This window comes from Haliotis rufescens, unplaced genomic scaffold, assembly GCF_023055435.1.
Source record: "Haliotis rufescens isolate VD_foot unplaced genomic scaffold, xgHalRufe1.0.p SCAF_10, whole genome shotgun sequence".
NCBI lineage: Eukaryota > Metazoa > Mollusca > Gastropoda > Lepetellida > Haliotidae > Haliotis > Haliotis rufescens.
Genome location: NW_025963780.1, coordinates 22898404 through 22921441, shown reverse-complemented (window position 1 = coordinate 22921441; position 23038 = coordinate 22898404). Strand labels below are relative to the sequence as shown.

Sequence of the window (23038 nt, the reverse complement as noted above, 5' to 3'; positions counted from 1 at the left end):
GGTTAAACATGGGGTTGTTGAAGTTGTTGTTGTTGTTGCCAAGGCTGAAGGTGACCCTCATGTCATCGCCGTTGGAGTTCTTGGCGATACAGGTCTGGTACAGGGTGTTGTCTTGCACACTGGGTCTCAACGGTTGGAAGAGATTGTTTCCCCACCCTCCAGCTTGACCTTGACCTTGTCCCATGCCAAGTGCACCGCCACCTAATCCTCCAAATTGACCCATACCCTGACCTTGACCCTGACCTTGACCCATGCCCCACCACTGAGCACACACCTGGTGAGAGGCTAGCCCCAACATCACACACACAGCGACGACGAGTTGATGGACCATGCTTATTCTGGACTGACTGACCGAGTGAGAATGGCTGACCACTGATCGGACTCGGGTTATATCCACGGCTGTCGAGGTGCGGGGTCATAAATATGTCCTAGGTGTGGGTCTTCCTCTTTCCTCCGTGACGTCAGAACCTAATTACCAGATGATTGTCCCAATTAAGCCTTGAGGTTATGTTAATGTAGGCTCACTCTACTTGTACCCTTCCTTACAACATACCTATAGTGAAGTGGCCGACCCCATTTGTTTGCTAATGAATTCACAAGGCAGCACTTTCTTTAGACCAACATATAGTCCCTGAAATATAGTTTTTGTATACGTTTGAATAAAAATAATAGAATACCCGTCGAGCATGAAGGTCGACCCTTCATACGTTTTCTTATTTTCTTATTTTTTATATAATTTAGAAAATATTATTTAAACTAATAATTATTGCCCTGAGGCAAGACTCGTGCAAGTGTACAGATTTGGTTTAGTTTGTTTGTTGTTTAACGCCTCACTCAGCAATATTCCAGCTATATGACGGCGGTCTGTAAGTAATCGAGTCTGTACCAGACAATCCAGTGAGCATGGATCCACGCAAATTGGATACAATGACATGTATCAACCAAGTCGGCGAGCCTGACCACCCGATCCCCTTAGTCGCCTCTTACCACAAACATAGTCGCCTTTTACGGCAAGAATGGGTTGCTGAAGACCTATTCTACCCCGAATCTTCACGGGTCGCAAGTCTATAGATTTTCATTCACTCAAGTATATGAACACGTCATAATGGGGAGTTTACAGAGGTCTAGTGTCTTATGACATGGCGGCAAAATATACAATAGTCGTTCTTGTTCAATGTACAAAGAATGTGGCGACAGAAGTGAGTCAGTCTCCTGTTTCCTGTTTTACATTGAAATGACTTTGTCATTTTGAGAACCGATGGTCGATTAATGTACTTTGGAGATAGGAAACTTTTTCTTGTTTCATTGAAATACACAATTAAGCAATAATGGTAGTCATATGCAATATAATTTGATAGACATTTTCTTTTAATAAGAGAAGTGTTAAGCAATAATGGTAGTCATATGCAATATAATTTGATAGACATGATATACATTTTCTTTTAATAAGAGAAGTGTTATGCCATCTACTTGTTTCAACGGGTAGGCCGCGATAAAAAAAAACCTAAAAGGAACTGAACCAGATTTACATTTATTAAATACATTTTATAGATATAATTCAATGTCAGTATTTTATTGAATTGTTTTATAGGGTTTGCCTTGGCTCGATGTTTCTACGTCAGAATTCCATTTGTTTAATATATAGGTCTGTATTCTTCATTTTATGACCAAGCCAATAATTGTTTAAATAAAGTTGATTGTTTGATTGGCATTCTAGAAGTTGATGAGTAAATATAAATATCGATATTGAGAGACTTCTTTCCTACTTCACTATGTTACATATTCAGTGAGTACGTTTCTGAATACATACTATTTTTGTTATCAAAGTTAAGTGGATGTTTCAATCATATTCAAGTTTTCAAGTCCCCATATTACTGAGTCGTATGATTGGAGTTAGTATAGCGTCGATTAACTTGAGCTGGCAGTTAATTGAAAATTTTTATACCAACTTTTCACACAAAGAGTTTCTAGCAGATTCTATTAAATACAATACCAAGGTATATATATATATATATATATTTACATTTTCTAAGCAAAAATCTGATAATACTAATGTATAACTATATTATCGTTTGTTAACATTAAATATGAGGACTTCAACATTATTTTTTTGTTGCCATTGATTTAAATAATCACTAAAATATCCAGTTCTTTCTGTAGATCATCCTGAAGACGCTAATAACTCTGTATCCTCGGCATTACGTAAGGCGAACAGCTTCAGGTAGATAGATATATGGTCATCGTTGAGTATAATCCCATCATAGTTACTGAAAGTGACGTATTGTTCAAGGTCATTAAAAATAATGAGTCAGTGCGTTGGGTTTAAAGCCGCTTTTAACAGTATTCCAGTTATATCACGGCGTGTCAGTTTAATGTGGGAGGAAAGCCCGAAGTGATGCAAGTCTCAGACGTTTACCACTCGGTGAAAGCCACGAGCACGGGTATGGTGCTGACAAACCTACAAACATAATCGGGGCGAACCGGGATTCGAACCCACAATCATAGGTTTCTGGCATGCCCAAGGGACGCAACTCTGCACAACGAATCGTGGCGCCATAGACGACTGGGCCACCCGTGCCCCCTTAAAAATAATGACAACAGTAGGGGAGAAAGAATTTCGCTTTACCTTACACCTTTTGAACAATTAAAATATGCTGTTTCCGTGTTGTAATTTAGCTCTAAAGATATTGCTATGTTTCACTCTAGTTTTCTTATATGATATACCAGCATTCTTGAGGCCCATTTTGTTCACCTTTGTGCTATTGATATAATCTGCTCTCTCAGCTCAGTAATATTTTCTCCGAGATGTTTTACACTCTGCTACAAACAATGGTTTCCCTTTTCTTCCCTTTAGCTGCTTGTGATTTGTTAATTGTATATTCACCAAAGGTATTTTTAGCAATTAACATTGGTACTGTGGCCAATAATACCACTTTGTTTACGCACATCTGAGTGATTAGATATGCTGACCAGTTTTCATGGATCTTAACTATATCAAAAGTTCTCAGTGAGATTTTTATTTCACTTCCTGTTTTTACCCCCACGTTTTCTGTGTCTGTTATCAGAAATCTCAGTGTAGGTAGTATGAAGTGACAAATCAATGGTCAGTGTTAGTCCTGGATTAACATCTGAAAAGAGTGGATCAAAATCGCCGACCCAATGATATGCTAACTTGACCCCAACCCGCGGCATTTCTTTCATATGCTGTATCTGGCCATAATTCAGTATATTTTGAATTTCGAACCAAAGTTTTACATTTCTGTATTGTTTCCGTTTTCAAGTTAAACATTTTATACCCCAGACCTAAAAGGGCGGGGTATATAGTTATACCAAGAAATTCCATCCGTCATTCCGGTCGTCCTTCCGAGGACAATTTTTGTGTGACCTATTATTTGAAAACTTCTACATATTTTCTTTTCGAACTTGGTGAACACTTTACCAATACCAATAGGCGAGGTGCATTGCGAAGTTTGATGTTTGAATTTTCTGAAGAAAGAAAATACATTTGTTTTTCACTTTTTTACTTAGAATATTTTTACCAAACATTCGTGAGACCCATAATTCGGAAACTACAGCATGATTTCATTTCAAAGTTAGGGTACAGTGTGTATTTTCTGAAAATATATATATTTATTTTCATGTTTTGAACTTTTGAATATTTTTTTACTATAATATTTGTGCGACCCATAACTTAAACACTTCTTCATGGATTCTTTTCCAAATGGAGGTACATTTTCTAGACGCAATGGGAGAGATGCAGTTCAGAGTTTGATTTTGCTAAGTGGATTTTCTTAGAAAATATTGCTTTTTACATGTTTTGAACTTAGAAATATGTTGAACTCGAAGCCATGTGTATTAGTGAGCCCTGGTCACCTTAAATAGTCTTGTTTCATTTATTTTTTGGTATTACTTTCTGTGTTTAATAATGTCTTCTTTGACTTCGTGTGTAAGCAGAATATTATCTGTTTAACCGACACGTGGGCAAAATGTTTAGATGACTTTAAGTTTGTTTTTCCTGATTTCATTTCATTTCAGTCAGTTCGACCTAAAGAGAAGAAGGCAGGTCGATACAGTGGAGGTGTCGCGGTATATGTTAGTGATCAACATTCATCGTATTTGCAAGGATACATGACGAATGGGTTGACTGTGTTTTTCTTGAATCCAGTGATGTATCCATTACTGGTAGAAGGCTAATAGTTGCCTGTGTGTACCGGAGGGCATAGTCTGTCTTACAGACCCTGATACAAATATATATCAAATACAGCCCATGCAAGTCTATAATGTTTGGCAAGTCTAGATTACTGCAGTATCTGAAAATGAAGAGAGTCACTGGGCTCCCTTTTGTTATATTTTTTTATTAAGATAACTGAACAACTGTTTTTTCTGCACGATATGTTCATTTCAGAGACTAGATGTTAGTCTACTGAGGGCATTGAAGTTTTAGAAACTTTTCTTGCAGTGCTCATAGACGAAATCCCGGAAAATGACTTCATCTTGTTCGGTAACTTTAATAGTAGAACTGGAACCGATTTCGATTATATTGGTTTTGATGCAGTTGATCATCTACCAATGGATGATATTGTGTATGAACAGAATGACAGCCCTGAAGAGCGAAAAGAACAAGGACCAAGTCGTTAACAATTATGGGAAAGATTTCTTAGACGTTTGGTTTATATTTACTAAATGGCAGGTTTTCTGATTAGGTTAGCTCACCAGGTTATATTTGTGTGTCAGCATCCATTTACAAGTATGTAGAGGACTTTAAAGTTATAAGTCGCACTGAGTCAGACCATCCTCCCATATTTGCTTCTTTCTCATCATTGTTTAATGTAGTAGACACTCTAGAACAGGATTACAGCCTAGGTGAGGACAGGGGTAGATATACATGGAATGCGGATAAGAGTGAAGACTATATTAATTATTTTATTACCTGTGTGGAAATTGATGTTGATAAAGCCGCAGAGAAGTTACAGCATATAATGCAATACTGTGGAAGGAATATGAAAGTAAAGAGGTCTAATTATATAGGCTTAAAGAAACAACCAGAATGGTTTGATGAAGAGTGTGAACACCTGAAGAGAGAAAAGTTTAAACTCTTGAATACATTCAGAAAGGTGTCTTCTCCGGAAAACTATAACTTATACAAGAACATTAGAAACAAATTTAAATCTTCATGTAAACAAAAACAGACTTATTTTAAGCAGAGCATTACAAAAGCATTAATGAATGCTGCGAATGCTAGTAACTGTTCAACATTTTGGAGACTTGTGTAACGGTATATCACCTCAAGCTCGCAGGACGCTGGCATCGCACCTGCAACTTGGGTAGGTTAATTTAAGGAATTACTTAATCCAGTGTCAATAGGGGATAAGAATTTTTCAACTGAAGTTAGTGAGTTTCTTCAATATCATAATGATAGCTTATGCCCAGACTGTCAAAATCAAGATGCTATTTTATCGTGTGATTTTATCGAACAAGATGTTGTAAACGCTCTTCACCATTTAAAGTGTGGAAAATCACCTGGTGATGATGGACACCCACCAGAATTGTACAAATCTGTTGAAAATGTATTAACTCCATATCTTGTCATTTTGTTTAATGCAGTGTTGTCCAGTGGACATTACCCAAAATTATGGTCAACGGGAATAATAATGCCACTGCATAAAAAAGGTAGTACAAGTGATCCTTATAACTTTCATGGTATATCACTTCTCAATATAATGGGTAAAATGTTTTCTTATGTTTTGAGGCATAATTGGTGAATATCAAGGGGGGTCTAAGAAAGAACATACCACTATTAATAACATTTTCAATTTACAAGCTATTATACAAAAGTATATCACTCGCAAAAAAAGGAAAAGTATATTGCGCTTTCATTGATTTTAGAAAAGCACTTGATATGGTTAATAGGAGTAAGTTAATGTGTATTTTATTGCAAAATTGTATACATGGCAAGTTTTTATGTATTATCCAGAGTATGTATAATCATGTTGAAGCAACTGTAACATACGATTATGGCAAGAAAATTACTGAGTATTTTGATGGTTCATGTGGGGTAAGACAAGGTTGTACTCTTAGTCCAGTACTGTTTTCTTTATTTATCAACGAATTAGTTATATTTTTGGAAAGTAAATTCCAGGATGGTGTTTTTATCTCAGAGGAAATGTGAAATATAATTGCCCTATTGTTTGCCGACGATTTAATACTTGTTGCAGACAGTGTATTAAAATTACAAAAACGTCTTGATGAATTCTATTTATACTCTTATAAATGGGGTATGGATATTAATACTGAGAAAAGTAAAATTATTGTGTTTAAAATGGGAGCACCCTTGTAAAAAAATTAGAAATGATATTATAACGGTGAACGGATGAAAACGGTTAATTCCTATAAAAATTTGGGACTTATTTTCATTCCCAAATTAATTTGGACTAAGGCCTGTAAAACTTTATGCGAGCAAGCAACAAAGCACTTTGGTCAGTTAAATCATTAATACGAAGTTATGACATTTCGGTTACGAAAGCATTCTTTATATTTGATGAAAATAAATGTACCAATATTATTGTATGGTGCTGAGATTTGGGGATACTAAAAATGGAATACGATTGAAATTGTTCACCGCAAATTTTGTAAAATTTTACTCCACACGGGCTACAGAACTGCAAATGCAGTAGCCTATGGTGAATGTGGCAGGTATCCATTTCATACTATTTATTATGTAAAATGGTCTAATGGTCTAAGATTTTGCAAATGAGCCCAAACAGATATCCATACCACTGTTATAAAATGGGTCAAATGGCCTTAATACAAATAAATCTGTCTGTCTGTCTGTTTTAGGTCGACGGATCCGTAAACAAAGTGAAAATGTACTTTGACAGACGCACCCAGCGGTTTGACACAATTCCATCTGCATGAGAGAGAGAAGGGACAAGTAACAAAATCTCATATCTGGGGATAAAACGTAAATTGAACATAAAACAACATTAATGAAGTCTTTTTATTAGAAAATATGTTGCACACACAATCTGTCCACACACACAATGATTATGGGCTCATCAACTCACTATCGGTAATAAATTTCTTGTGACATGAAAGAATTCGTAGTGAGTGATACGTTTCATTGACAATAAATTAATATGGTACATGAATAATAAATATTGAAAGTTATTGAAAGTCTATTGACTAGTCTACATAAGTCTAGTCTAGAATGAGAGTCGCATGTTTTGGGAGCCAGCGTTGTTTGAGGGGAGTCCACCTTGCCCAAATCCTCCGTTCAGTCCTGAAGGGAGTCCCTGGTTCATTCCCTGAGACTGTCCGCCGCCCATTCCTTGATTGAATCCACCTCCCAAGCCGTTGTTGCTACCTGGGTTCTGCATACCGAGAAGTCCCTGGCCGAAGAGCTGGTTCTGGGAGGTGAAAGAGGTGGTGGCAGGTTGACTGTCGAAGCCGATCTTGCAGCACAGAGGGATGACGTCCATGCAGGTGGAGCCAGAGATCTGGTGAGAGGGACACAAAGCCAGTCCACGGCCGGTCAGCTCCTCGAAGGACAGGTTCTCCACGGTCTCAGAGGAGGTGGCGGTCTGTCCCTGGTTGATGGTGACGGGGGTGCCAACGATGCCGCGGGGAGTACGGGACTGTCTCCACCAGGTACGGTCGGTCAGGATGTCGCCGAGAGCACGGCTCGAACACACTTCTTCAGTGCGGGAGAATTCAGTGACGACCAACTGGAACTGACCTTGGAGAGTTGAAGCAGGGTTGGAAGCGATGACAGCTGAGAGACGTAGGCTACGGGCTCCACCGAATCGGTTAAACATGGGGTTGTTGAAGTTGTTGTTGTTGCCAAGGCTGAAAGTGACCCTCATGTCATCGCCGTTGGAGTTCTTGGCGACACAGGTCTGGTACAGGGTGTTGTCTTGCATACTGGGCCTCAACGGTTGGAAGAGATTGTTTCCCCACCCTCCAGCTTGACCTTGACCTTGTCCCATGCCAAGCGCACCGCCACCTAATCCTCCAAATTGACCCATACCCTGACCTTGACCTTGACCCTGACCTTGACCCATGCCCCACCACTGAGCACACACCTGGTGAGAGGCGAGCCCTAACACCACACACACAGCGACGACGAGTTGATGGACCATGGTTATTCTGGACTGACTGACCAAGTGAGAATGGCTGACCACTGATCGGACTCGGGTTATATCCACGGCTGTCGAGGTGCGGGGTCATAAATATGTCCTAGGTGTGGGTCTTCCTCTTTCCTCCGTGACGTCAGAACCTAATTACCAGATGATTGTCCCAATTAAGCCTTGAGGTTATGTTAATGTAGGCTCACTCTACTTGTACCCTTCCTTACAACATACCTATAGTTAAGTGGCCGACCCCATTTGTTTGCTAATGAATTCACAAGGCAGCACTTTCTTTAGACTAACATATAGTCCCTGAAATATAGTTTTTGTATACGTTTGAATAAAAATAATAGAATACCCGTCGAGCATGAAGGTCGACCCTTCATACGTTTTCTTATTTTCTTATTATTTATATAATTTAGATAATATTATTTAAACTAATAATTATTGCCCTAAGGCAAGACTCGTGCAAGTATACAGATTTGGTTTAGTTTGTTTGTTGTTTAACGCCGCACTCAGCAATATTCCAGCTATATGACGGCGGTCTGTAAGTAATCGAGTCTGTACCAGACAATCCAGTGAGCATCGATCCACTCCACGCAATTGGGATACAATGATATGCATCAACCAAGTCGGCGAGCCTGGCCACCCGATCCCGTCGGTCGTCTTACCACAAGCTTTTGGTTGAACCTTATTTCACTACCTGTTTTTTACCCCCACGTTTTCTGCGTCTGTGTCATCAGAAATTTCAGTGTAGGTAGTATGAAGTGACAAATCAATGGTCAGTGTTAGTCCTGGATTAACATCTGAAAAGAGTGGTTCAAAATCGCCGACCCAATGATATGCTAACTAAGTTTTACATTTCTGTATTGTTTCCGTTTTCAAGTTAAACATTTTATACCCCAGACCTAAAAGGGCGGGGTATATAGTTATACCAAGAAATTCCATCCGTCATTTCGGTCGTCCTTCCGAGGACATTTTTTGTGTGACCTATAATTTGAAAACTTCTACATATTTTCTTTTCGAACTTGGTGAAAACTTTACCAATACCAATAGGCGAGGTGCATTGCGAAGTTTGATGTTTGGATTTTCTGAAGAAAGAAGAATGAGAGTCGCATGTTTGGGGAGCCAGCGTTGTTTGAGGGAAGTCCACCTTGCCCAAATCCTCCGTTCAGTCCTGAAGGGAGTCCCTGGTTCATTCCCTGAGACTGTCCGCCGCCCATTCTCTGGTTGATTCCACCTCCCAAACCGTTGTTGCTACCTGGGTTCTGCTTCCCCAGAAGTCCCTGGCCGAAGAGCTGGTTCTGGGCTGTGAAAGAGGTGGTAGCAGGCTGACTGTCGAAGCCGATCTTGCAGCACAGGGGGATGACGTCCATGCAGGTGGAGCCAGAGATCTGGTGAGAGGGACACAGAGCCAGTCCACGGCCGGTCAGCTCCTCGAAGGACAGGTAACTGTTCAACATTTTGGAGACTTGTGTAACGGTATATCACCTCAAGCTCGCAGGACACTGGCATCGCACCTGCAACTTGGGTAGATTAATTTAAGGAATTACTTACCGTCTTGCAGTGCTCATAGACGAAATCCCGGAAAATAACTTCATCTTGTGTGGAGACTTCAATAGTAGAACTGGAACCGATTTCGATTATATTGGTTTTGATGCAGTTGATCATCTACCAATGGATGATATTGTGTATGAACAGAATGTCAGCCCTGAAGAGCGAAAGAACAAGGACCAAGTCGTTGACAATGATGGGAAAGATTTCTGAGACGTTTGGTTTATATTTACTAAATGGCAGGTTTTCTGATGAAGGGGATTATACCTATACTAGAGCAACAAGTGTTAGCTCACCAGGTTATATGTGTGTGTCAGCATCCATTTACAAGAATGTAGAGGACTTTAAAGTTATAAGTCGCACTGAGTCTGACCATCTTCCCATATTTGTTATTTCTCATCATTATTTATTGTAGTAGACACTCTAGAACAGGATTACAGCCTAGGTGAGGACAGGGGTAGATATACATGGAACGTGGATAAGAGTGAAGACTATATGAATAATTTTATTGCCTGTGTGGAAATTGATGTTGATAAAGCCGCAGAGAAGTTACAGCATATAATGCAATACTGTGGAAGGAATATGAAAGTAAAGAGGTCTAATTATATAGGCTTAAAGAAACAACCAGAATGGTTTGATGAAGAGTGTGAACACCTGAAGAGAGAAAAGTTTAAACTCTTGAATACATTCAGAAAGGTGTCTTCTCCGGAAAACTATAACTTATACAAGAACATTAGAAACAAATTTAAATCTTTATGTAAACAAAAACAGACTTATTTTAAGCAGAGCATTACAAAAGCATTAGTTAATGCTGCGAATGCTAGTAACTGTTCAACATTTTGGAGACTTGTGTAACGGTATATCACCTCAAGCTCGCAGGACACTGGCATCGCACCTGCAACTTGGGTAGATTTATTTAAGGAATTACTTAATCCAGTGTCAATAGGAGATAAGAATTTCTCAACTGAAGTTAGTGAGTTTCTTCAATATCATAATGGTAGCTTATGCCCAGACTGTCAAAATCAAGATGCTATTTTATCGTGTGATTTTATCGAACAAGATGTTGTAAACGCTCTTCACCATTTAAAGTGTGGAAAATCACCTGGTGATGATGGACACCCACCAGAATTGTACAAATCTGTTGAAAATGTATTAACTCCATATCTTGTCATTTTGTTTAATGCAGTGTTGTCCAGTGGACATTACCCAAAATTATGGTCAACGGGAATAATAATGCCACTGCATAAAAAAGGTAGTACAAGTGATATAATGGGTAAAATGTTTTCTTATGTTTTGAGGTATAATTGGTGAATATCAAGGGGGGTCTAAGAAAGAACATACCACTATTGATAACATTTTCAATTTACAAACTATTATACAAAAGTATATCACTCGCAAAAAAAGGAAAAGTATATTGCGCTTTCATTGATTTTAGAAAAGCATTTGATATGGCTAATAGGAGTAAGTTAATGTGTATTTTATTGCAAAATTGTATTCATGGCAAGTTTTTATGTATTACCCAGAGTATGTATTATCATGTTAAAGCAACTGTAACATACGATTATGGCAAGAAAATTACTGAGTATTTTGATGGTTCATGTGGGGTAAGACAAGGTTGTACTCTTAGTCCAGTACTGTTTTCTTTATTTATCAACGAATTAGTTATATTTTTGGAAAGTAAATTCCAGGATGGTGTTTTTATCTCAGAGGAAATGTTAAATATAATTGCCCTATTGTTTGCCGACGATTTAATACTTGTTGCAGACAGTGTATTAAAATTACAAAAACGTCTTGATGAATTATATTTATACTCTTATAAATGGGGTATGGATATTAATACTGAGATAAGTAAAATTATTGTGTTTAAAATGGGAGCACCCTTGTCAAAAAATTTGAAATGATATTATAACGGTGAACGGATGAAAACGGTTAATTCCTATAAATATTTGGGACCTATTTTCATTCCCAAATTAATTTGGACTAAGGCCTGTAAAACTTTATGCGAGCAAGCAAACAAAGCACTTTAATACGACGTGATGACATTTCGGTTACGGAAGCATTCTTTATATTTGATAAAAAAATTGTACCAATATTATTGTATGATGCTGAGATTTGGGGATACCAAAAATGGAATACGATTGAAATTGTTCACCGCAAATTTTGTAAAATTTTACTCCACACGGACTACAGAACTGCAAATGCAGTAGCCTATGGTGAATGTGGCAGGTATCCACTTCATACTATTTATCATGTAAAATACATTAAATATTGGTTTAAGATTTTGCAAATGAGCCCAAACAGCTACCCATACCAGTGTTATAAAATGGGTCAAATGGCAATTGGGGCAAATGGCCTTAATACAAATAAATCTGTCTGTCTGTCTGTCTGTTTTAGGTCGACGGATCCGTAAACAAAGTGAACATGTACTTTGACAGACGCGCCCAGCGGTTTGACACAATTCCATCTGCATGAGAGAGAGAAGGGACAAGTAACAAAATCCCATGTCTGGGGATAATACGTAAATTGAACATAAAACAACTTTAATGAAGTCTTTTTATTAGAAAATATGTTGCACACACAATCTGTCCACACACACAATGATTATGGGCTCATCAACTCACTATCGGTTATAAATTTCTTGTGACATGAAAGAATTCGTAGTGAGTGATAATAAATTAATATGGTACATGAATGATAAATATTGAAAGTTATTGAAAGTCTATTGACTAGTCAACATAAGTCTAGTCTAGAATGAGAGTCGCATATTTTGGGAGCCAGCGTTGTTTGAGGGGAGTCCACCTTGCCCAAATCCTCCGTTCAGTCCTGAAGGGAGTCCCTGGTTCATTCCCTGAGACTGTCCGCCGCCCATTCTCTGGTTGAATCCACCTCCCAAACCGTTGTTGCTACCTGGGTTCTGCATGCCGAGAAGTCCCTGGCCGAAGAGCTGGTTCTGGGCTGTGAAAGAGGTGGTAGCAGGCTGACTGTCGAAGCCGATCTTGCAGCACAGAGGGATGACGTCCATGCAGGTGGAGCCAGAGATCTGGTGAGAGGGACACAGAGCCAGTCCACGGCCGGTCAGCTCCTCGAAGGACAGGTTCTCCACGGTCTCAGAAGAGGTGGCGGTCTGTCCCTGGTAGATGGTGACGGGGGTTCCAACGATGCCGCGGGGAGTACGGGACTGGCTCCACCAGGTACGGTCGGTCAGGATGTCGCCGAGAGCACGACTGGAACACACTTCTTCAGTGCGGGAGAATTCAGTGACGACCAACTGGAACTGACCTTGAAGAGTTGAAGCAGGGTTGGAAGCGATGACAGCTGAGAGACGTAGGCTACGGGCTCCACCGAATCGGTTAAACATGGGGTTGTTGAAGTTGTTGTTGTTGTTGCCAAGGCTGAAGGTGACCCTCATGTCATCGCCGTTGGAGTTCTTGGCGATACAGGTCTGGTACAGGGTGTTGTCTTGCATACTGGGCCTCAACGGTTGGAAGAGATTGTTCCCCCACCCTCCAGCTTGACCTTGACCTTGTCCCATGCCAAGCGCACCGCCACCTAATCCTCCAAGTTGACCCATACCCTGACCTTGACCCTGACCTTGACCAATGCCCCACCACTGAGCACACACCTGGTGAGAGGCGAGCCCTAACACCACACACACAGCGACGACGAGTTGATGGACCATGGTTATTTTGGACTGACTGACCGAGTGAGAATGGCTGACCACTGACCGGACTCGGGTTATATCCACGGCTGTCGAGGTGCGGGGTCATAAATCTGCCCTAGCAGTGGATCTTCCTCTTGCCTTGTGACGTCAGGGTCTAATTGAGAGCTGATTGTCCCAATTAAACCTTGAGGTTATGTCAATGTAGGCTCACTCTACGTGTACCCATCCTGACAACATACCTATAGTTAAGTGGCCGACCCCATTTGTTTGCTAATGAATTCACAAGGCAGCACGTTCTTTAGACTAACATATAGTCCCTGAAATATAGTTTTTGTAAACGTTTGAATAAAAATAAAAAATACCCGTCGAGCATGAAGGTCGTTTTCTTATGAATTCACATTAATAACTTGTTCTTATTATTTATATAATTTAGAAAATATTAATCTAAAGAGCTAAATAGTACGGTGGCCCATAAGGGACATGGAGTCTGTTTTTCCATATTTTAATATTTCACTTACTTTTATCGTTACCTTTTGCAAATTAACACGTTTTGTCTTACAAATATGTGATAAATCATGTGTAAAGAAGATATTGAATCGCTGAAAAGTGAAACGAAAATGTCAAAAACTAAAATGAAAATGTCAAAAAACAAAAACGAAAATGTCAAAAACTAAAATGAAAATGTCAAAAACAAAAGCGAAAATGTCAAAAACTAAAATGAAAATACACAAAACTATTTCCACCGCGGTGATAATATTACCACCGCGATGAAAACTATTTCTACCGCGGTGGAAATATTATCACCGCGTCGGAAATAGTTTTCTGTAATTTCATTTTAGTTTTTGACATTTTCGCTTTTGTTTTTGACATTTTCGTTTTGGTTTTTGACATTTCCATTTTAGTTTTTGACAATTTCGCATCACATTTCAGCGACTCAATAGCTACTTGAAAGTACATTTTCCATGTTTTCAGTTGTTTTTATACATGATTTATCACATATTTGTATGACAAATCGTGTTAATTTGCAAAAGGTTACGATAACAGTACGTGAAATATCAAAATATGGATAAACAGACTCCATGTCCCTTATGGGCCACCGTAAAATAGGATGAGTATAGGCTAGAGAAGGCGAAGAGTGGAATGAAGATCAAATTTGTATTAAATATACCTAATGTGACCTGTAAGAGAGATTACACTTTCTTATGTAAGCCGCCTTTTTTCTATCTGATCCATATTTTCAATATATCAATGATTTCGGTTATTTCATTATACACCTGAGGACCAATTATTTTTTTCAAGCATTTTCAGTAACGGAATATTTCTTTCCAACACCCTCACGAGTTATCATTATTATTAGGCTGTATGGATATAATGAAGATACCTACCTATTTGATAACATGCTGTATGAATATAATGAAGATATCTACCTATTTGATAACATGCTGTATGAATATAATGAAGATATCTACCTATATGATAACATGCTGTATGAATATAATGAAGATATCTACCTATATGATAACATGCTGTATGGATATAATGAAGATATCTACCTACATGTATATGATAACATGCTGTACGAATATATTGAAGATATCTACCTATATGATAACATGCTGTATGAATATAATGAAGATATCTACCTATATCATAACATGTTGTATGGATATAATGAAGATATCTACCTATTTGATAACATGCTGTATGAATATAATGAGGATATCTACCTGTATGATAACATGATGTATGAATATAATGAAGATATCTACCTATTTGATAACATGCTTTATGAATATAATGAAGATATCTAACTTTATGGTAACATGCTGTATGGATATAATGAAGATATCAATCTCACTAAAATCAGATCTTAGTTATCGCTGCCGCTTTACAAAGATCTGAGGACATCCCATTATGGGTCACGTCAGAACGACCTTTCGCGAACTTTGACCGACCACTGAAATGACTAACAAGAAGCCAACGTCAACCAGTTAGAAAGCAGCTTTCTCGAGCTTTACGGCACTCTTTTCAACCAGGCGACTTCCATTTCAGACTACGCTTGAAAAATATGTTGACACTCTTCTCGATTAAAATTTTGAAAACTGACCAAACGAACATTCTGGAATGTCTAATATATGGTTGAGATTGTATAGCAGTGCTTCCCACACACTGTTCAACGCCTCCTCCGTTCAAATGTTTATCCCACTGAAGCGAGAGATAGTGTCGTAACTGTCGTTCGGAATACCCCGTGTTGACGTTTTCGAGGTTGCTTGATTAGAAAACACATTCCGACTGTCACTTTCATGATCTGGTAAGCGATGCTCTGATTTGTCGAATGAAAGGTCGTTCTGACGTGACCCGTAATGCGATGTCCTCAGATCTTTGGTTAGTGATAGCGAGAACAAAGATCTGATTTTAATGAGATTGTGGAGATATCTACTTATATGATTACATGTTGTATGGATATAATGAAGATATCTACCTATATGATAACATGCTGTATGGATATAATGAAGATATCCACCTATATGATAACATGTTGTTTGGATATAATGAAGATATCTACCTATATGATAACATGTTGTTTGGATATAATGAAGATATCTACCTATATGATAACATGCTGTATGGATATAATGAAGATATCCGCCTATATGATAACATGTTGTATGGATATAATGAAGATATCCACCTATATGGTAACATGTTGTTTGGATATAATGACGATATCTACCTATACGATAACATGCTGTATGGATATAATGAAGATATCCACCTATTTGATAACATGCTGTATGGATATAATGAAGATATCTACCTATATGATAACATGTTGTATGGATATAATGAAGATATCTACCTATACGATAACATGCTGTATGGATATAATGAAGATATCCACCTATTTGATAACATGTTGTATGGATATAATGAAGATATCTACCTATATGATAACATGTTGTATGGATATAATGAAGATATCTACCTATATGATAACATGCTGTATGGATATAATGAAGATATCCACCTATATGATAACATGCTGTATGAATATAATGAAGATATCCACTTTTATGGTAACATGTTGTATGGGTATAATGAAGATATCTACCTATATGATAACATGCTGTATGTTTATAATGAAGATATCTACCTATATGGTAACATGTTGTATGGATATAATGAAGATATCTACCTATATGATAACATGCTTTATGAATATAATGAAGATATCTACCTATATGATAACATATTGTATGGATATAATGAAGATATCTACCTATACGATAACCTGCTGTATGGATATAATGAAGATATCTACCTATATGATAACATGTTGTATGGATATAATGAAGATATCTACCTATATGATAACATGCTGTGTGGGTATAATGAAGAAATCTACCTATATGATAACATGCTGTATGGATATAATGAAGATATCTAACTATATGATAACATGTTGTATGGATATAATGAAGATATCCACCTATATGGTAACATGTTGTATGGATATAATGAAGATATCCACCTATATGGTAACATGTTGTATGGATATAATGAAAATATCTACCTATATGGTAACATGCTGTATCTGTAATGCCTACCTGTATTGTAACGTGTTGTATGGATAGAAGGACAATGCCTCCCTGTATTGTAACGTGGTGTATGAAGAGAAGGACAATACCTACCTGTATTGTAACGTGGTGTATGGAGAGAAGGAAAATACCTACCTGTATTGTAACGTGGTGTATGGACAGAAGGAATATACCTACCTGTATTGTAACGTGGTGTATGGACAGAAGGAATATACCTACCTGTATTGTAACGTGTTGGATGGAGAGAAGGAGTATACCTACCTGTATTGTAACGTGGTCTATGGAGAGAAGGAATATGCCTACCTGTATTGTAACGTGGTGTATGGACAGAAGGAATATACCTACCTGTATTGTAACGTGGTGTATGGAGAGAAGGACAATACCTACCTGTATTGTAACGTGTTGGATGGAGAGAAGGAATATACCTACCTGTATTGTAACGTGGTGTATGGACAGAAGGAATATACCTACCTGTATTGTAACGTGTTGTATGGAGAGAAGGAATATACCTACCTGTATTGTAACGTGGTGTATGGAGAGAAGGAATATACCTACCTATATGGTAACATTTTGTATGGATATAATGAAGATATCTACCTATATGGTGACATGCTGTATCTGTAATGCCTACCTGTATTGTAACGTGGTGTATGGATTGAAGGACAATGCCTCCCTGTATTGTAACGTGGTGTATGGAGAGAAGGAATATACCTACCTGTATCGTAACGTGGTGTATGGAGAGAAGGACAATGCCTACCTGTATTGTAACGTGGTGTATGGAGAGAAGGACAATGCCTACCTGTATTGTAACGTGTTGTATGGATAGAGTGAGTGGGTGAATTGGGTTTAACGCAGCTTTTAACAATAATCCAGTTATATCACGGCGTATCAGCTTATTGTGAGAGGAAAGCCCAAAGTGATGCAGGTCTCAGACGTTTACTTGTATGAATAGAAGGAATATACCTACCTGTATTGTAACGTGTTGTATGGACAGAAGGAATATACCTACCTGTATTGTAACGTGTTGTATGGACAGAAGGAATATACCTACCTGTATTGTAACGTGTTGTATGGACAGAAGGAATATACCTTCCTGTATTGTAACGTGTTGTATGGACAGAAGGAATATACCTTCCTGTATTGTAACGTGTTGTATGGACAGAAGGAATATACCTTCCTGTATTGTAACGTGTTGTATGGACAGAAGGAATATACCTTCCTGTATTGTAACGTGTTGTATGGACAGAAGGAATTATACCTTCCTGTATTGTAACGTGTTGTATGGACAGAAGGAATATACCTTCCTGTATTGTAACGTGTTGTATGGACAGAAGGAATATACCTTCCTGTATTGTAACGTGTTGTATGGACAGAAGGAATATACCTTCCTGTATTGTAACGTGTTGTATGGACAGAAGGAATATACCTACCTGTATTGTAACGTGTTGTATGGACAGAAGGAATATACCTTCCTGTATTGTAACGTGTTGTATGGACAGAAGGAATATACCTTCCTGTATTGTAACGTGGTGTATGGACAGAAGGAATATACCTACCTGTATTGTAACGTGTTGTATGGAGAGAAGGAATATACCTACCAGTATTGTAACGCGTTGTATGGACAGAAGGAATATACCTTCCTGTATTGTAACGTGTTGTATGGACAGAAGGAATATACCTACCTGTATTGTAATGTGTTGTATGGATACAAGGACACTACCTACCTATATGGATACAGCTAATTTTTTGTACCTGGGTGTTTCGTAATTTCCTGTTCGTAGAGGCTATCAAATTCTTTCATGTTTCGTTTGTAAATGGCGAAATTAAAACGGGTTGTACAAAGCCGTCTTTAAACTATCATTAACTAATAGGACTTTAAGTATATAATTTCCCTTCCCGCGTCATTCAATTAGAGTATTCCTCCATCATGTTCCATACAATTTCGTATTAGCAAACAAATAAGTTTGTGCAACACAGAAGGTTTCAACTTCAGACCACTGTATTTTATCAACGTATAAGCGCATATTATTAGGCATGTGTGGATTAAATGTAGATAAATTGTACTTCAAAACCCCCATTAATGTAATGACCCGTTAATGTGCGGATGGTGTGATTGAAAGTTTGATATAACCTAATTTAATGGCACATTAATTAATGGAGGTTTAATTATAACTTTTCGTATCCTTAAAGATTGATATAACCGGGTCCTGAAATGTGTTATCTAGTTGAACTTTATCCATGCCGGATAAATTAATTGCTAAGAAACGTACTATATACATTGTATTTCGATCTACGGTTATTTATGATCAATCGCGTCTTGTCAATTTTGTGATATTCCTCATCCTCACATTCTATGATAAAGAGAGAGAGAGAGAGAGAGAGAGAGAGAGAGAGAGAGAGAGAGAGAGAGAGAGAGAGAGAGAGAGAGAGAGAGAGAGAGAGAGAGAGACCAAGTAACAAAATCCCATGTTTTGGGATGATACCAAAGTTGGGTAACGCTGCTTTGAAAAGTATTTCAGTTATAACACAGAGTGTCAGCTTAATGTGGGAGGAAAGCCCGAAGTGATGCAGGTCTCAGACGTTTACCACTTCGGTAAAACCCACGAGCACGGGTATGGTGCTCACAAACCTAGAAACATAATCGGGGCGAACTGGAGTTCGAACACACGATCGTAGTTTTCTGGCGTGCACAAGGAACGCAACTCTGCACATAAAATGGCACCGTTTTTGACGAATGGCCACTCGTTGGGACAAGAAACACTGTATTCAGGGATAATATATTTACTGACAAAACCATGAAGTCATACACATCAGTGCAAATGTTTATCTAACATAATAATGCACTTCTTCAGCATTACAACATAACTACCAACGCATTATTGGCTATAAATAGTTTTACAGAAGAGGAAGGCCATAAATAAATTTAACAAATTAAACGTTTTATGGTATCAATAAATAAAAAATATTTTCTTTAAGAACATATTTGAAGGGATGACATTTTTAAATTTAAGGGACTGTTTGAGACTGTTAGAGAACAATTCAAAACCCTAGTCCGCCCATGTTAGGGGAGCCAGCGTTGTTTGAGGGGAGTCCACCTTGCCCAAATCCTCCGTTCAGTCCTGAAGGGAGTCCCTGGTTCATTCCCTGAGACTGTCCGCCGCCCATTCCTTGATTGAATCCACCTCCCAAACCGTTACCTGGGTTCTGCATGCCGAGAAGTCCCTGGCCGAAGAGCTGGTTCTGGGCTGTGAAAGAGGTGGTGGCAGGCTGACTGTCGAAGCCGATCTTGCAGCACAGAGGGATGACGTCCATGCAGGTGGAGCCAGAGATCTGGTGAGAGGGACACAGAGCCAGTCCACGGCCGGTCAGCTCCTCGAAGGACAGGTTCTCCACGGTCTCAGAGGAGGTGGCGGTCTGTCCCTGGTAGATGGTGACGGGGGTTCCAACGATGCCGCGGGGAGTACGGGACTGGCTCCACCAGGTACGGTCGGTCAGGATGTCGCCGAGAGCACGGCTGGAACACACTTCTTCAGTGCGGGAGAATTCAGTGACGACCAACTGGAACTGACCTTGGAGAGTTGAAGCAGGGTTTGAAGCGATGACAGTTGAGAGACGCAGACTTCGGGCTCCACCGAATCGGTTAAACATGGGGTTGTTGAAGTTGTTGTTGTTGCCTAGGCTGAAGGTGACCCTCATGTCATCGCCGTTGGAGTTCTTGGCGATACACGTCTGGTACAGGGTGTTGTCTTGCATACTGGGTGTAAACGGATTGAAGAGATTGTTACCCCAACCTCCAGCTTGACCTTGACCTTGACCCATGCCAAGCGCACCGCCACCTAATCCTCCAAGTTGACCCATACCCTGACCTTGACCCTGACCTTGACCCATGCCCCACCACTGAGCACACACCTGGTGAGAGGCTAGCCCCAACACCACACACACAGCGACGACGAGTTGATGGACCATGGTTATTCTGGACTGACTGACCGAGTGAGAATGGCTGACCACTGATCGGACTCGGGTTATATCCACGGCTGTCGAGGTGCGGGGTCATAAATCTGTCCTAGGTGTGGGCCTTCCTCCTACAACAGCGTGACGTCAGAACCTAATTACCAGCTGATTGTTGCACTACCCCCTTAAGGCGACTGTCGTAACTTGTCCCACTGAGTATTTTCCGTGTTCAACGAAGCGTGTACCATCAAACGTCATCTCAAATATGGAAAAACTACTATGTTTATATATTTTCTTAGGCTCTCATGAAATAATAATATTACTTTTATCAAATCAGAACGCGACAGGGGCCTTAAAAGAAAGACGTGTGTTAAGAAAAAACAACGTAAAAGTGTATTATGTATGAGATACCTGAAACCAAATTGTTAAAAAAGGGAAAAGAAAGAAAATGCCAATCGACTGCTCATTAGTGGTAACTTAATAGAGGAGAATGTCCGAGTAACTCATTATATTTATGGGCCTGTGAATATCCGGGGTAGAATAGGTCTTCAGCAAACCATGCTTGCCGTAAGGGCAACTATACTTGGTGTAATGGGGCGACTAACGGGATCAGGTGGTCAGACTCGCTGACTTTGTTGATGCATGTCATCGTATTCCAATTGCGTGGATCGATGCTCATGATGTCAATCATTGGATTATCCGGTCCAAACTCGATTATTTGCAGAGCGCCGTCTTATAGCTGGAATATTGCAGCGTTAAACAGCAAAGAAACAAACATTATAATTATGGAATGGAGAGTTACGAGGATATTCCCTTATAAAACACATTCCTGATTTCAGACTTTGAGAAAAGATTCCTCTTTTGGAAAATATTCAAATGTTAAACCAGATTTTTTGGTAGTTTGTGTATTTATACTGTGTGAGTCACCCTTTCGTGCTGCACGAGAAATGTGTTCTCTGACGCTGTTTCACGTGCGTCAAGCTTCGTCGCAAGCTAATCTTTATCATGCAATTTGCACGGCTCTTTAAAATTACACGGGGTCCTAAACCAGTGTTTTATCAATTGCATACCCATTTTGAAATAGTGTAGACGGGTATCATAAGAAATATAGAGCCCAGAACAAGAATATCTATATATTTTTCGGATTTTTAGTTTTTTTCGGCAAAGATTTTCGGTATATACTTCTAAACAAAAGAAACGCACAGGTAGTATGTAGTTCATTTAACCTGACTACAAAAAAGATCCGGTATATAAACGCAGCCACTGTCGATTTGCAATGTCTTAAACGGCATTGTTTTCACACTTGTTCAAAAATGTCATGTAGGAAAACAGTAAAGCAAAATGCATGTGCAAGTTATGGCATTCATAACTCGTGGTAGTGGCTATGAAAAGGCAAGCATAAGCCAATAATTTGTCATTCAATTATCAACATTTTTCAAGTTCGAAAATGCCGAGACTGAGCGCTGCCGATAGGTCGTATCCAAAGAGGGGATCGCAGACTTCTGTTGCACGCCACTTCAAAGTCCACCACAACACCATTTGCAGCCTTTGTGACCGATACAGACAGTTCAATTCAACTGCACATCGTCCGAGAACCGGTCGACCAAGAGTTACCACCCCTGCACAAGATCGCTACATTCGACTGTTCAACCCACGTCATCGCAATGTCACAGCTACAGAGACTGCAGGAAGCATCCCTGGTGTTAGGAGGATATCGGACCAGACTGTCAGGAACCATCTTCGCGAGGCTGGAATCCGACCCAGCAGACCAGTTATCGTCCTTGTTTTGCAACAGGTCCATCGACAGCGACGCTTGCGTTGGTGCCATACCTTACAGCCTTGGAATTTGAGTAACTGAAGACGAGTGTGGTTTAGCGATGAATCTCAATTTCCTCTTCACGAAATGAGTGTTTTGCCCCACATTGTGTACGTGAATTCAACAAATTTGGTGGCGGTAGTGTCCTGGTGTGGGGGGCCATATCCTACACCACGAGATTTGTGGTTCAGGGGAATTTGACAGCAAATCGCAACTTGAATCAAATTCTTCAACCTCACCTTATTCCAATCATTGACCGCCAGAGGGAGCTGTTTCAACAGGACAACGCTCCACAGCACACAGCCCGTGTCACGGTAGACTACCTTCATAA

General features: G+C 39.3%; 1 protein-coding gene across 3 annotated transcripts; it reads right to left on the bottom strand.

Moving 5' to 3' along the window:
- Nucleotides 1-6983: 6983 nt before the first annotated feature.
- Nucleotides 6984-20928, bottom strand: LOC124130877 (hornerin-like). Of its 3 annotated transcripts, none has more exons than XM_046493925.2 (2): nt 20138-20928; nt 6984-7363 (listed from the first exon to the last, which is right to left on the bottom strand). In XM_046493925.2, exons 1-2 carry the CDS (start codon nt 20904-20906, stop codon nt 7203-7205), a joined length of 930 nt encoding a protein of 309 aa, XP_046349881.2. In that variant the 5' UTR covers nt 20907-20928; the 3' UTR covers nt 6984-7202. The 3 variants fall into 3 exon arrangements, with proteins under 3 accessions (XP_046349881.2, XP_046349880.2, XP_046349882.2); XM_046493924.2 differs by lacking the exon at nt 20138-20928 and adding an exon at nt 13203-13384 and having other exon boundaries at nt 6984-8038; XM_046493926.2 differs by lacking the exon at nt 6984-7363 and adding an exon at nt 12203-12587.
- Nucleotides 20929-23038: the final 2110 nt, after the last annotated feature.